We start from the raw sequence: 16,295 nt of genomic DNA, 5'->3' as shown, positions 1-16,295 counted from the left end.
ATTTCAACTTACTTTTTGGCAGCATATTCATCCAGAAGGTACCTCGTCTGAACATTGCGGTACGACTGGTCAAAGTGTTTGTGTCGCTTCTGGTAGAAGGGCACTGCGGCGAGTGACATCTCGGTGGGTACCTACGAGTAAGGAGGGAGGCGGACAGTGCTGAGCCCCCTCCCCCGTGCAGTCCTGCCCGGGCAGTGTCTACACCAACATGTCGGGTTGCTCCAAGGGGGGAAACCAACTTCAGTCCATCAAACCCCTTCGGGGGAGGGACAGATGGAAGAAACGTTATGTAAGTGAAAATAATTTTGGGCTGGGGGACCAGACACCTATCAAGTTCCCTGGGGTCCGACATCATTTTCTGTTTGGTTCTTTGGAAATTAGAAGATGGGGTTGTAGGTTTCTTTTCATTGTGAGCTCACCAAATGTTTCCACAACACCCCGTTTATCCAAGGCAACGTGAAAGGCAGTGTGAGTGACAAGGATAAAAATAGGTAAAACACAGATTAGAGAAGTAAACAAATACTTAGAATACAAGATAAGAGCGGAAAGAGGGACACACGCCCTGGGAAGCTAGGAGGGGGCACATGTAACAGGAGAGAGGGCAGCCAAATGAGGTCCCCTGAAGTAGGTGACATTTGAGAAGAGCCTTGACAGATGGATAGGCTGACAGATGCAGATGGGGCAGAGAGAAGGGCATCCCATGAGCACAGGTAGGAGGCGGGGAGACAGGATCTCAGGATACTTGAAGAGACGGGACAAGAAATCACTCTGGAAAGCTTGTAACCACATACGGTGACCTGGAAAGGGAATTCGTCTCCAGGACGCTGCTTTTTATTTTTATTTTATTTTTAAAAAAATTTTTTTTCAACGTTTATTTATTTTTGGGACAGAGAGAGACAGAGCATGAACGGGGGAGGGGCAGAGAGAGAGGGAGACACAGAATCGGAAACAGGCTCCAGGCTCTGAGCCATCAGCCCAGAGCCTGACGCGGGGCTCGAACTCACGGACCACGAGATCCTGACCTGGCTGAAGCCGGACGCTTAACCGACTGCGCCACCCAGGCGCCCCACAGATCCACGCTTCTAAAATCATATCCCGCAGGGTACTTGTAGATGCTCACGGCTGGGGTGGGTGGGAGCAGGGCTGAGCCCAGCAAGGAAGCCAGGGGGGCGCGGGCACGCGACACATCTTGGTCAAACTCCCTGAGAATTCGTCCTGCGGTGCGGCGTCTGGGAATTTGCAGTAGTGCTGGCACCTGGCCACGGGGCCACCTGCACCCACAATGAACAAAGCGCCACTTCTCACTAGGCTATTTGGCCGTCTCCGAAGCGTGACACAGGCAGTATGCCTCAATCTCGGTGACCCCTAACCCCCCAAACCGAGGGGCGAAGGAATTCTCAATCCGAGCTCCACTTTGGTCCTTTGTGTGTAAGTTCATCCCCCCCACTCGAAGAAGAAAACGCAGAGGCAAGGCAGTGCTGGGGGACAACGGGAACGGAGACTGGGAGTGGTCAACACGCAGGTGCGGCTCTGAGGTGAAACGGCCTGGCCTCCGCCACCGTTCAGACCTTGGCGCGGGTGTTACAAAACCCTCCAGGCGCTCTGCCGGTGATCCCTGTAGACTGTGATCTCCCAGAGTCACAGAATCGCAGGGCTCGGGAAGATCCTTAGGGATTATCTCCACCCCCACTGTACTGGGGGTGGGGACGGGAGCAATGCCTCCCCCGGAATCATGCAGAAAGGGCTTCAGACTTCTATTTCTGGACCTCTGACCCTTTGCCACACGAATACCAATGTTTCCTCTTAAAGACCAACCAGTCAACCAACCTCCACGGGTCCACTGAGGGCCGGGCATGTGTTTTACAGCATAAATCTGATTACAAATACGCAACAGAACGTGGCGTCTAGTGGAACACAGCGAAAAAGGCGCCTCTCCACCCACCTCAGCTCTGACACAGGTATTCTAGCTTTGAGGCCAAGACCGCAGGTTTGACATCGGGCAGATCGAGGTCTGAATCCTGAGCCCCACCCGGTGACGTGGCCACGGGTGACTCTCTCACTGCTGTAACCCCGGGGTTCTGAACGGATTCTGTGGAACGTTTGGCACGCGGTCTCCAACAACCAAAATCGGCAGCTGTCCCCGTCACGCTACGTGCTGTCGCCGTTCTCCAGCCGGACGCTGTGGGTAGGAAAAGGTATCTGAAAAAAATGCATTCTGTCACTTGACTGTCTGAAACGTCCTCGACGGCATCCCCGTGGGTTCTCCGGTGAGTTCAGCAAGGTGAATCTTCAAGAGAAGCTTCCTGCCCACAACCGCGTGGCCTCCACTGATTGCATCCGGAGTCCCTCGTGTGCTGCGGAAAGCTCACGAACCGAAGTCAGACCGGGGCCGGGGGACACACTGCACCACTCTGAACCAGCTTCCTGTCTCGGGCTTCTCCCACCGCACCCGCAGGGCCGGAGGAAAATTCTACGGCACCGATCCAGGACGATGCCCGCAGGTGCTGTGATGCCAGGTGGTCACGTCCCATCTCAATACTTGCTAACATTGCTGTTGAGTCAACCTTCAAACGCATTTGCATTTCTCCGTGAAGGGAAGAGCCCAGAAATGGCCCCGACGATAAGAGGTGATATGCTATCTTGACATGTCTAAACTGTGGCAGCCGGTACCCAGAGGAGGGTAATACACACTTGAGGGGACCCGTGCTTCTGTTCTGACTTAACTCGGCGTGTGCTTGTGCGGGTCTGGGAGTCCTGAACACTCCCCGTTCAAGGAGCACACACTTTGTACTGATTAGCGACGCGGGGCCGGAATCGAGCGCACACGGCTCCGGCGGTCCTCGCTCCGACTCCTAGACCTGCTATCGCTGTTTCTCCCGACCCCAGACGGCCTTGGGCAGGGCAGGAAGAGAGCACTTCAGTGCACTGATCCCACATCTACTCTCTGCTCACTTCACGACACACTGTGCGGATGGCCATCAAAACCAGGGGCTTCCGAGGACCCTGCAAATGCAATTATCCTCACTTCTGCCCACTTTTCATGCCACGAACACGTGGAGCCCCTGCCCCGTGGCGGCCATGCCTGAATCACAGAACCACTGCATGTCAAGGACGGGGCCGTCTTAGAGGCCCCCCCTTGCCCCAGGGATGACGTCACGTCTTACATCTGAGCCTTGTGCCAGCGACCTCAGCTCCTCCTGCAGGTGCTGGCTTTTCCCAATCCCCTGGGTGACCCAGACCGAGCGGCAGGACCACCACGCGGCCCACGTCCAGGCCACTCGACCTCTTCCCCGCCCAGTGGACCTCACGTCTCAGTGCCTCCGCGTTGTCCCTGCCCGCCCCAGACCGGGCAGGCTGAGATCCCTGCAGGCTCAGCACATGCTTGCAGCTGCAGCCTTGGGTCGCAAGGCATTTATCTGAAACCACAGAGCGATTCCACAACTTGCCACGGATGATCTCATTCTGTCCTGGGTGGATCTCAGCCTTCCCTGCGAGGAAACTGAGTTTCAGATGGTAAAAATCATCTGCCCGGGTCACTGGCTCGTCGGAGACAGAGCCGACGTCCCACCTTGCACTTGTGACTCTGTGCCCACCTGCCCACACCCATCCCCGCCACTCACAGAACGCTCCTGACACGTTTGGGAATTAGGACACCAAAGTGAAATGCGAGCCTGTCCTCAAGTACAGGAGACCGTGCGTCTGTGACATGCTTAGACCTAATCCCTTCCTGCCAACGATATTTGGAACCCGCCTTCCCTGCCACCAAGAAGAAATTGAATTTGTGGACGCATTTCAACCACAATGCAGTTATTTCCATTTAATAAAAGAAGCTGTGGCCTGTGCAGCTAAAAATGTCCAAGTCAATGAGCGTACCAAGTGAAAGCTTTTCTAGAGGAAGGAAAAGGATTGGTTGGCGCCCACAGTGGGCCGATGCCCCCCAGGTAACTCAACCCTCAGGCCCCGAGACACGTTGTACCCACCCTCATTCACACCGAGGTCTACTTTCCCTGAAGCTTTTTGCAAACGACTTTGCACCAAAAGACAACTGAGCACAGAACCACTCTTAAAATCAGCCTCGATGACAAATCTAATACGGTTTGACGTCTAATGTCTGGCGGCTGAATTTCTCCAGCATTCCTCCGAATCATCTTTCGGAACCGTGACCTGAACGGCAGAGGCCTGCCCTCGCGGCCACAGGGCTCTCCGGCTTCCAAGGACCCCGAGTCCCTGTGTCCTGATGCCGAAGCAGGATCAAATTCGATCAAGCAACGAGATCGTGTGCAGCTTCCTGGACGAGAGACGGTTGCCATTTCTTCACAAGTTCAGGGAACTAAAAACAAACCAACAGCTCCGGAAATATTCCAGTGCCGTGAACTTTTACGCACAGAGTCTCTGGGTTTTGTGTGGGTGAAGGTCCCCCGTTCAGCGTTAGTTTCCGGTAAATTCGCTGCAAATGTGACCCAGACCTGGTTTACTTAAAACTTCAATTATCTTTCTTCCACTCACTCTTGGATGCCTGTGTCACTTGTGTCTGGGAAGCGAGAGCTGGGACCCAGGAGGTGGGAAAGTGACCCATCTGCACACAGGCCCCCGCCCCAGCGCCTTCCTCGTGGATGCACCTCCAAGGGCGGGAGGGAGCACGCCGGCTCCGCCAAGGGCACCGAGCCCAGAGACTCTGCAGGACTGTCGCTCATCACAGAGCACGGAGAAGGCGACGTGGGGAGCTGGCAGTGAGCCTTCTTCCCCTCCCCCAGACACCAGTGTCCAGGGCCACGCTAATGTCCCTGCTTCCTCCTTCTCTCCAGAAAATACCTTTTATTCCACACCTTTTCAATCTGCACTGCCCCCACAGACTCCTTCAGGGCTCAGATTCTGGAGAAAGGGCACAGGCTCCGGGCCCCAGTGAGAAACGCCGCAGAGCTCGGGTCAGCCGGCAGGTGCCCTGAGTGGGTCGCACCGATAACACTCACGACCGTGACCTCGGGAAGCATTGGAAGCATAAAGTCTAGTCCGGGAAGGACAGACGCAGACCGAGTCGTTGGCTGTCTTGTCTGTCCAACGGAGCGCCCTCCCCCGAATAGGTCCACCTCGGACACCTGACTGCTACCGGCTCGGCATGCGTCGTTATTCCTTCTTCCAAAGCCCCGGGTTAGAGAAGGAAAGAAGAAAAGGGGACTCACCCAGAGAGAAAGGAAAACGGCACAGAGGAGAGATGCCCTGCCGGCCTGGCTCGCCCACGATGCGGCTCTGGCTGAGGAAGGCACAGCTACTTCTGCCTCCAAGTGCCCAGCCCTCCCTCCCATTTATGGCCTGGGAGGCGCTATATATAGCCACAGGGACTGCCTCGCCCCGAACTAATACCTGCAGCATAAGTCATCAGCCTGATCTAAAAGGGAAAATTCTTTGAGTCGGAAAAAAATCAAAATCACAAAGTGCACAGTGCTTGTCCTGTCTGTAAAGCGCACCTGTCTCTCCCGGGGCATGGGTGTGACAATTCGGGGAGAGCCCCAGGAAAAGAGGGACGGGCCGGCAATCCACGTGGCTGGCTCTCCCGACGCATTTTAACTTTTATGCATAAACTCTCAGACTTCTCTTCAATCCTGTGGAACTACAGGTTCCCTGGATCCTAGACTGCCACCTCCAGAGGAGTCTGATGACGGCCAGACTGCCAGCAGGCATTTGCCTTTTGTCCCCAGGGCACCTGAGCGCTTCTGGTCCTGGAGGAAAGGAAGGCAGCCTCTGTGGCTTTTTGGGTGTGTGGATTTGTTTTGTTTTGTGTTTATTCCAGAAACGATTCGAGCTTTCTCTGGTCTCATCCTGAGGTTAATTTAGCAGGAACTGTCCTCCTAAAAGAGAGGCCAGCCCAGTCGGCAAGTTACGTCTTATTTATAGTTATTACCACAGATGTGCGCTGCGTCTAACAACCAGATAATTGCAGGGTGTCCGTCTTTTCGCACAGCGTGTGTCCAAATATAAATAACACATGCCTGGCACGGCCACGGGCTGTAACCTGGCACGAATCGCCAAGAGGAGGGGCCGTGTGGCCGTGGCCCTCGACCTCAGGATCCAGAGGACTGCGTTCAAACCACAGCTCACCACGGAGGCCGTGTGACCTTCGGCCAGCTGGTCTACCTCTCTGTTTTCCCCACCCGGAAAGCTGTCTTTACGTTTCTTACAAACATTGGAGAAAATACTATCCTGGGAAGGGCCTGGGCACTAAAAAAACCCTCTGTGTCCACACAGCTGGTGTATCAGGAACACAGCCAAGGACCAGCAACACAGGTCAATGAGTGTGTAAATCTCAGCTGAGAGTCCCTGACGTACTTGGTCAGGGGCTGCACGCTTCTATTCGGGGCCTTATTCCCACTTAGTGTTCCAGTGGCCTAGCTTTTAATGTAATAAATGTTAGTTAAATGGGTATCCAATAAACACAAGTAGTTGGTGTGTTACCTGTTGAGCACCTTCTCGAAGGAGACCAATCCTGCCCTCGTCCGTGAGCCCCGCAAGACGGTCCATCGTGGGCTCTGCCCCCCGCCCACAGGCACGGCCCCACAATGCGGAAAGGACGATTACAGGGGCCCGTCTCCCATCAGATGGCATCGCAGTCAACTGAGTCCCAGGAAACCAGCCTCTTCTGAGAAAACAATCTCATTCCAGGGACAGACCGTCTCCTGACGGGACCAGAGGCGGACCAGCTTCTCATGCTCCTCACCGTCCATTTCAGAATTGCCCCGGCCCCTCGTATAAGGTAGGGGCTCACCTCCTAGAATGCTGCCCTAGGAAAGGCGCACCGTCTCAGCCACACTACATAGGGAAGCCAAACACTCATCTGGACAGAGCAGGCCCCTGACGGGAAGAGAGTCCCCCTCACTGAGGGGTGAGACCCATCTGTCTCGGTGCAGCCATCGCTGTCCTAGAAGATGACGCCACGGGCACTGTGAGGGGCACTTACGGGCAGGCTGGGACCCGTCCCGTGTGCTCAGACACGCCATACGGCAGTGGCCGCTAGACCTCCCCTTCTACAGGACCACCAAAGTCTCTGCTGAAGCTCCCTGGACGCGGGCTCGTATCTTGCGCGACCCAAAGAATCCTGACAGACACATAGGAAAAACGATCAGTGATTTTATTTCCAAACCCACAGCTGGAGTTTGCGCCATGCAAACGATAAGCAAAATCGGCATCAGTGAGAAGTGTCAGATGACGTAAAAAAGGACACGGGACGCTAACAAGTGGCATCCGGTATTTTCCATCAGAGGAACCGGGTACGGTGCGTGGTTCACGGGGCAAAGTCAAGTCCTCAGGATTTCATTAAAATCTAGCTCAGGGCCCAAAACTGATATTCAGGTTACAAAATCTATTTGAGTATTTGAAAAAAAGAGCAAAATTGTTCTTAAGGTATTTTGCTAACTTCCATATACTCTTAGGAAGCAACAACCAAAAAAATGGCCTGATATATTTTAGAAAATGTCTATCCGACAGGCCGGATATTCCTAACTGTTCTACATTACAAAGGATGAGGCCACACAGAAAAGGAGCATCCAGGGGGCCGCGACATGGGGGGTGGCAGAAACACGGGCCCTGGCACGCCAAGACTTGCGCCCGGCTTGGCCACCTGTGAGCCACGCGGCCTGTGGGACGCTCCTTAGCTTGGATTTCCTCGTCTCTGAAGTGGGTCCCCCAGTGCTGCCCAGAGACAGCATGTGTCCGATACGCGTCAAGGCCCTAACGGACAGCAGCTGCGGTGACGGGCTGGGGTGCCGGACCCCCAGCCCCAGGCTTCCCTGACTCCCCCTCGACTGGTCGTCTCTCTGGCACAGGGGGTGTTCATTTCATCCCAAAGAACTTGATCCCGGTGGTCTGGCTGCAGTAGGAAGGAGCTGCCCCCGGCCCGCCCAGCCCGCCCGGCCCTAGGCTTCGGCCGAAACGGGTGTCCTGCCCCAGCTCAGCTCACTGGCTCCGTTCAGCTCTCTTCCCAGCAGCTGCCACATACACAGGCCTCACAGGGCCATGCCCCCCCTCGCCACGTCCACGAGGGTCCCGGTACGTTCGCCTCCCGGCCCGTGAGCGTGCGGAGCTCGAGGCTGCCCACGACGGCTGGCTTCACTTCAGATCTGAGCTAGTGAAACTCTAACAGACACGCTTTCAAGTGCCATACGGCCGTCTCTGCCTCGATCCCATTTTAATCTGCTTAAAATACGAAACTTCTGCGTGAAATCTCTTAAATAACAATCTGATTCTTAAACTAGGCAAAATCTGATTCTCGCAATGGGGGGGCTCAGTCGGTGGAGCGTCCGGCTTTGGATCTCATGGTTCGTGAGTTCAGGCCCCACCTTGGGCTCTGTGCTAACAGCTCAGAGCCTGCTTTGGATTCTCTGTGTCTCTGTCTCTCTGCCCCTCCCCCACTGTTCTCTCTCTCTCTCTCTCTCTCTCTCTCTCTCTCTCTCTCTCAAAAATAAACATTAAAAAAAACAGGCAAAGGACTTGAATAGACATTTCTCCAAAGACAATGCACAGATGGCCAACAGACACATGAAAAGATACTCAACATCCCTCCTCATCAGGGACGTGCAAATCCAAACAAGATACCACTTCACATCTGTCAGAACAGCTAGCATCAGACAACAACCACAAAAACCTAGAAAACAACAGTCATCGGCGAGGATGAGGAGGAGTTTGAGGCCACGCGCACTCTTGGTGGGTGTCTTTGTATTGTTTCCGCTGTGATCATTTCTGACAGTTTGTTCTCATCGCACCAACAGGGACAGCCAGCTTGGAACACCTGGTGGAGAGGTTTCCACATCGCTTCCCTGGGCATGTGGGTGTCAGGCGATCTCCCCACGAAGGCGAATTACTAGTTCTCCCCTCCTCCAGACGTCTGAAGTAGACCACACTTCTGTACATACAAGTACGTCTATTACCCCTCTATCCGTAACACAACTGCTCCTGTCGGGACAAGACTCTTACCCAGAACAACTACAAATTCAGCTTCAATACAAATAAGGAGGGGCACCTGGGTGGCTCAATTGGGTAAGCGTCCAACTTCTACTCAGGTCACAATCTCACAGTTCATGAATTCAAGCCCCGCATCAGGCTCTGTGCTGACAGCTCAGAGCCTGCTTGGGATTCTCTCTCTCCCCTTCTCTCTGCCCGCCTCTCTCTCTCTCTTTCTCAAAAGTAAACATTTAAAAACATTTTTAATATAAAGAAGGAAAGACATGAGAGAGAAAGAAAGAATAGATGTACGAGAGATCAGATAGCTGACAGACGGTAGATAGATAGAAGATAGATAAGGTAGATCAATCGATCAGCCAAGATGAGAGACGCAAAGGCCCCTAGAGAGAACTGTGTCTTCCCGCACTCTGTTCTTGACCTTTGGACATTTTCCAACTCCTGGCTGGCTGAAAGCTAGGAAGGCAGAGACCCGCTCTAAGAAGCTGAGAGAACAGTGGAGCTTTCTAGCAGTGTCACAGGGCTGGGGAGAGAGAAATTGGAGCCTGAGTCAGAGGACGCGTGCAGGACGTGAAAGGCCAGGATGCAGGAAGAGGGCGAGGCCCACGGATGGGAGCCCAGGGCGAGGCACTGACTTTCACCACAATGCACCGCGAGAGCAAAAAGCAAACAAAAAGTAGTAAAGAGGCAAAGCAGGGTTTCCAGTGGGTCCGTGGTGCTACTGAGACCAACACTGGGGTTTAGGACCCTCCAAAAAGATAGGGCCTTCTTAAACAACCCAGGTTCTCCACGGGGACCCCGAACCGAGTGGGGGCACCCTGGAGGCAGAGGGCCTCCTGCTCCTCCAACCGGCTTTGCTTGTCCTCAGGACCCGGTGGATCCAGGTGCCATCTCCCCGCTGCCATTCAGGACAGGTGGCCCCATTCCATGAGACCAGCGTCACTCCGAACCCGGACAGTATCTCTAAGGCAACTTCAGTCATTCAGGCCAAGTTCACTAAACAGGAAGACTATTGTTTGCTGTGGGTGCTGTAATGACTGTCGCGATCTTGGTGGCTTAAAAAGACAGAAACGTAGCCCCTCCTCGTTCTGGAGGCCAGATGTCAAAAGTCGGTATGTCGGGGGCCTGTGCTCCCTGCAGGCTCCAGGAGGGATCCTTTCTCCTCTCTTCCAGCTCCTGATGGCCTCCTGTCATCCACCACCGTGGACGCCTCTGTCTCGGGCACCTCGGTGTCTGTCTCCACGTCTCCTTTCCTGTTTCTGTGTCCTTTTCTGTCCCTCATCAGGGCACTCACATCGGATTTAGGGTCTACCATAATCCCCTATGATCTCAGAACAATCTTTAACTAATTATATCTGCAGGAACCTTACTTCCAAATAAGATCACATGGTGTGTGGCCAGTGGGAGTGAATGGGGTTGGGGGTGGCTATTCAACCCAGTATAAAGGCCTCCAGAATATGCTAATCACAGGGGGCAGCTATATCAGTTAAGTGACGGAGTCCTGACTTCGGCTCACAGTCCGTGGGATCGAGCCCTACCTCGGGCTCTGCACTGACTGCACAGAGCCTGCTTGGGATTCTCTCTCTCCCTCTCTCTCTGCCCCTCCTCCCTCCATCTTTCCTGCTCTCAAAGAAATAAATAAAAGCTTTAAAAAAAAGAATAACCCAATCATATAAAAAGAGCCCAGATTTCCAAATCATTGGAATTATCATACACATTTTTTTAATATCTGCAATTACTATGTTCAAGAAAAAAAGGGGATAAGATGGAGAATTTCACCAGAGAACTGTATTTTTTAAAGAACAGCATGGATATTTTTTGTAATTTACTCCTTATTCTTTTTGAAACAGACTCTATTTTTTAGATCAGTTTTAGGTTCATGGCAAACTTCAGTGGAAAGTGCAGAGGTTCCCATACACCTCGTGTCCCCACGTGTGAACAGCCTCCTCCACTATCAAAATCCCCACCAGATGGTACCTTTGCTGCCACTGATGAACCCACACGGACACGACGTCATCATCCAGAGTTTACATCAGGGTCCCTCTTGGCAGGGTGCTTTCTGTGGGCTTAGCCAAATATGTAATGGCATGCGTGCACCATTACAGTGTCACAGAGAATAGTCCCACTGCCCTCAAAATCCTCTGTGCTCCACCTGTCCAGCTCTCCTCCACCCCCACTGATCTTTTCCTGCCTCCATAGTTTTGCCTTTCCCGGAATGTCAGAGTTGGAATCACACAGTACGTTGTTTTTGCACACAGCCTCCTCTCCCTCAGCGTCAACATTCAAGGTTCCTCCGTGTCTTTTCACCGCTTGAAGGCGCGTTTCTTTTTAGTGCTGAATAATATTTCATTGTCTGGATGGACCACAGCGTCGCCATCACCTACTGAAGGACATTCCGGCTGCTTCCAAGTTTGGGCAAGGAAAAATACAGCTGCTATCAACATACATGTGCAGGCTTTTAGGTGAACATAAAACTTTCAATTCATGAAACTTGTTTTCCTGAGTCTTCAACTCATCAGCACCAGTGCTGGATCACATGGTAAGAGAATGTTCGGTTTTATAAGAAACCACCAAACTGTCCTCCAAAGTGTCTGCACCATTCTGCATTCCCTCCTGTGGTGAGCGAGAGTTCCTGGGGCTCCCCCTTGTCACCAACCCTGGGCGTGGTCAGTGCTCAGGCTCTGAGCCTCTCTGACAGGAGTGAGGTGATACCTCAGCGTTGTTTTACTTTGCATCTCTGTAATGACATGTGCCGCGGAACATCTCATAGGCTTACTTGCCATCTGCCTGTCATCTTTGCTGAGGTGTCTGTTCAAGTCTTTTGCCCATTTTTAAATCGGGTTTTCCATTTTCTTGCCGAACTTTACAAGTCCTTTATATATTTTAGATATCAGCCCCTTATCAGAGATGTCTTTTGCAAATATTTGTCCCCGACTGTGACTTTCTGCCCAATCTCTTCACAATGTTCTGCACAGAGCAGAAGTTAGTTTTTCATTTTAATGAAGTCCAGCTGATCAATTATTTCTTTCATGGATCATATCATTGGTGTTGTGTCGAAAAGTCACTGCTGTCCTCGAAGTCATCTAGATTTTCTCCCAGAATTGATTTTTTTAAAGGATAAAAAGAAAATTCTAGAACTGAAAAATACAACCAATGGTAAGAACTTAATAAAGAGCTTTAACAACACTCCGTTGCTCTCCCTCTCCCCCTCTGGCCCACATGCCCTCCCATGCATGGACTCCACGCCCTCATGTGTGGAAACTCCCGGAGCTCACAGAGGGTCTGGAACACTCTGGATGCCCCTCAGGCAGGAGGGCGATCTCCTGGTTCATGGGATGTTTGCACTGACTCAGCAGTTGGGTCACCATTAGCCCCAGGAGAAAGGCTGCTCTCACATGTCCGTGAGCTCCAGAAGGTGGAACACAGATCGAACTCACTAAGTAACACAGAAAATGTTAAAAAGATCCAAGTCAAACTTTTGTATGTGAAAACGGCCACGTCTGAGATATTTTCAGTGCGCTGATGGGGTTAACAGCATATTATTTCAGAAGAAAAGGTCAGTGAATATATTGGAGATATAACAACAGAAAATACGCAAAATAAAACAACCAGGCAAAAAAAGGCAGGAAAATAAAAAGAGCCCCCGCCCCCAGGACAAGCCCGGCCCCCACCGCACACAGCAGTCAGGAGGCAGCAGACCCCTCTTGGGCCAGCACGATGACCTCGAAGTCCCCGTCACACAGGAGTTAAATAGGTTCCAGGGCCCCCTAACATCATGCAAAGTCCCTCCCCCTCACCTTATGCAAATAACTTCTCCTCCCCTGTGGGCCCCGCCCCCCACACCTGCCCTGAGGCTCTTCTCTCGCCCCCACCCTCTACACCATTGCTTCTCAGTGCCTCCCCCCGGATATGTCCCCATAGTCCCCAAATGTCCTCCAACCTCCCAGACCCTTTCCTCGGCCACACATCCTGCTGCAGCTGCTGACCTGTCCTTCCAGCCAGACCTTGGAAAGAGCTGCATACGGTCACATTTTTCCATGCATTCACCATCCCCAAACCCTTTGTCTAGTCCAGCCTGCCTTCCACTCCTGCCACATCACACCCCAAAATAGCTGGACGTCACCATGGCCACCAAATCCAGAGTCTTTGTCCTGCTCTCCCGCTGTCCACCTGTCCCCATCCTCCGAGCCCGCCGACTGTCTTCCCGCCTGGAGTCCGTGCTCCCTGGGCCCCTGTCCCTGCCTCCAGCCCCTGTAGGACATGGCTCACGCCCCCTCCCTGCTCGTCCGCAGCTGGGCCATGGCTTTTGAGGGGCGAGGCTTCGATGTCAAGCAACCTCTCCGCCTTCTTCTGAAGAGTAAATGGAACCTCAAACCCAACAGGTCAAAGACCAAACTCGTGCTCTCCCTGCAGCTCCCCATCTGGCCTCTGTCAGTGTCCCCTACCCCTGAGTGGCACCAGCCGTAAGCCGTGGACACCTTCCTCAGGACACACATCCCAGGCGTCGTCCCTCCTGGATACCCCGTCCAGCCTGCCACCCGCCTCCATCCACACCGCCCGGGCGCCACCTCGCCCCGCCTCCCGCATCCCACCGCGTGCCCCAGCCGGCTGCAAACTGTCCTCCAAACCAAGTCCCACACAAGTGTCTCAGAGGGCACACCTGGAGAGTCACCCCGTGGCACCCTCGCCACCACTCTGTCTCACCCACAGCCCCGCCTGGCCCTGCCTTCCTCCGCACGGTCCCTCCCGCCTCTTCCGGCCCCCGGCCTAACTCCCGTTCAGACTCCCCCTCAAACGCCCATTTCTCAGATGCCTTTTCCCACCCCAGTCTGTCAGGTTCCTTTGTGACACATTCCCGAGAGCCGTGTTTCCTTCTCCCAGGGGCCCTGCCTCGACTGGCAGCCACACATTCCTTACGGCCACTGCCCCGCACGACCATCTCTCCAAGCCGACCGTGAACGCAGGGTGTTTTCCAACCTCTGGAGGTGCAGAGATACACCTCGAGAAACATTCGCTTCCCAAACCAGTAAACCAAATAAATTCGCTAATGTGCCTCCTTTTTTATCAATAAGAAACTGAGTGGTGATAAAACCGATAGCCTTCCCCAAACATCAAAGCAACTAGATTGGTCGGTATTTGGGCGTCGCTCAATGGCTCTGTACTGAGGCCCGAAGTTTTTCCATGTTTTGTAAATCAACACAGCCTAGGAAACCTGGCAGGCAGCCCTCGGCAGGTATCATATGTGCATTCTGCCCGGCGTGACCTCCGTCGTACCCGTCGATGAGGTGGGGTGTTGGGGCCGCGCGCCCAGGGCCGTGGACACACGTAGCCCGGCTCACCTAGCAGTTACAAGTTCCTCTCTGACTCACAAGGATCTTCCGGACCAGGTAGGGGGTAAACATTTTCTCGGCAGAGAGAAACCCAAAGGGAGTGCGGAGATCCAGGCGGGAAGAAGAGAGGCCAAGACCGAGGTTGCGTATGGTTTGCATTAGACCACTGCAGGCTTCTGCATCTTGGTAAAACTCAACACGAGCACCGGGTGATGTACAGAAGTGTGGAGTCATCATATTACACGCCTGAAACTAACAGAACACCGCACGTTGACTGTACTTCAATGTAAAAGATGAAAACGTGGCCGTGGATGCGATACGCGTGGTTATATTTAAAACCGTACGAATCGTCCACCTGCCCGAGTCAAAACCATACAACGGGCTCCTTTCTCCCAAACAAACTGTACCCAGGGACCACAGGGTTGTGAGAGACAAAAGTGGGTGCAGATCCCCTGACTTTGACTGAAACGGTGCCTCGTGCATCACAGAAACTCAACAAGTACCTTTTTTTATCCTGTAGATTCTATTTGCAGGTTTCTATTTACAGATACGGCCCTCCATTAATGGGAAGTTTATCTCTGCGATGTCATTAAATAATCACAGCGAGGCTACAGAGGCCGAGATCTGGCCACCGAGCCCCGAGCCGGTCGTCAAGGGCACTGGCTCCGGGCCTGGCTGGTAAGTTTGCTAATCTGTTGTCAAAGCTGCGTGACCTGGGCAGAATCTCCTCGACCGCCCTGGGCCTTGGCTTTCCCGCTGGTAAAGTGAGACTTGGATGACATGATCCCCGTTTAAGCCCCAATACGCTACGATTTCAATCCTGAATGATCATGTCCAGGGAAGGGAGCGTCCCCGCACATGGACACAGTCACCAGCTGCCTGGCTCCAAATAGGATCCAGGAAACAGGAACCAGAGCACAAGCCGGCCACGCCAAGAGGATTCCATTCCGAAAGCACTTAATGGCTTAGAGATTACCAACAGTGCGGCCCAGCCATGTGCTTGGAAGAAGAGTGGTCGTAATAAAACAAAAATGGATGGAAGGCACTCGTGCGCACATTCAGCTGGCAGGGCCGGCCTGTCCTGGCGGAGAGGGAACCAGCCAAGTGCCCCTGGGCTCCAGGAGAGGGTGGGGCGGCTGGAGGCTGGGACAGGAAAAACTGTCCGGGGTCACAGGGCTGTGCAATGACTTTGAGCCAAAATTTAAGTATCTTGATGTCAAGGCCATCGTTACTCAGCCTCCAGGGAGGGGTGGTTCCCAGGTCAAGGTCAAGGTGAAGGCCATGATCCTGTTCTGCACTCGACTCTGGCCAAACCTCCAGGGGTAGTGACTGGGTCACGTCTGCTGAGACCCTAGGCTTGATGCATAACAAAAGCAGGCTCTGGGGGCAAATTCTTCTTAAATCCGTGAAAGTCAGAAACGGTCACTAGAATCCTGTGTCACTTCCCTGGCATTGCTACTCCCAGCGGGGTGGTCTCTTCCTGCTTCCTAAGGGCAGGCTGTGCTCGGGCGGGGGCCCCTGTGATGAGACTGGGCTTCCGCACCGGGCGAGGCATGGAGGCATCTCCCCCAGGAAGCTGACGCTGTGATTACTCCAAATCTACCGGCCCACGCAAACCTTAAGACTGTGCCCTTAACAGCTGTCCCCAGTTCCCCCGGGGACAGCAAAGAGCATGGCTTTTTCCACCCGCATAACGAGGTGGGATGAAGGAAACTTTCTTCTCGGGGTTAAACGGAGGTCAAGGCAACACTCACCCATCATCCTCAGACAGCTAAGCTTTTGGATGTGCCTGGCTTAGGATGAGCCCCGCTCTCCAGCACATTCTCAGGAACTGGGTCCTCACGTGGTCTCCGGCTCTTCGAGTCTGTTTGCCGTGGGGAAGCTGCCATCGCACAGCGGCCTCTTCTCCCGAGGGGCTCAAGCGCCAGTCTCCAGCAAGTCCCTCTGGGGCCACCGCCATCATGCCAAGACACCCATTAGGCCACAGGCAAACTGACTAAAAGGAGAGATAACGAC

At 53.5% G+C, this 16,295-nt stretch overlaps 1 protein-coding gene across 3 annotated transcripts in view; it reads right to left on the bottom strand.

Moving 5' to 3' along the window:
- MYOM2 (myomesin 2) overlaps positions 1–5,330 on the bottom strand; it is a 73,343-nt gene extending 68,013 nt beyond the window's left edge. Inside the window, exons 1-3 of one of the 3 annotated variants that reach the window (XM_006930539.4) lie at positions 5,181–5,292; positions 1,943–2,179; positions 13–131 (exon numbers count right to left, since the gene is read on the bottom strand). In XM_006930539.4, the coding sequence (XP_006930601.2) occupies positions 13–119 (107 nt within the window). In that variant the 5' untranslated portion in view covers positions 120–131; positions 1,943–2,179; positions 5,181–5,292. Of the gene's footprint in view, positions 1–12; positions 132–1,942; positions 2,200–5,180 lie in introns of all 3 variants that reach the window. The other 2 variants (XM_011281363.4, XM_003984560.5) reach the window with 2 other exon arrangements.
- Between the last annotated feature and the right edge of the window lie 10,965 nt (positions 5,331–16,295).

This window comes from Felis catus, chromosome B1 (genome assembly GCF_018350175.1).
Source record: "Felis catus isolate Fca126 chromosome B1, F.catus_Fca126_mat1.0, whole genome shotgun sequence".
Classification (NCBI taxonomy): Eukaryota; Metazoa; Chordata; class Mammalia; order Carnivora; family Felidae; genus Felis; species Felis catus.
Note: the sequence above shows the minus strand (reverse complement) of the source record. Positions and strands in the feature narration are given on the sequence as shown.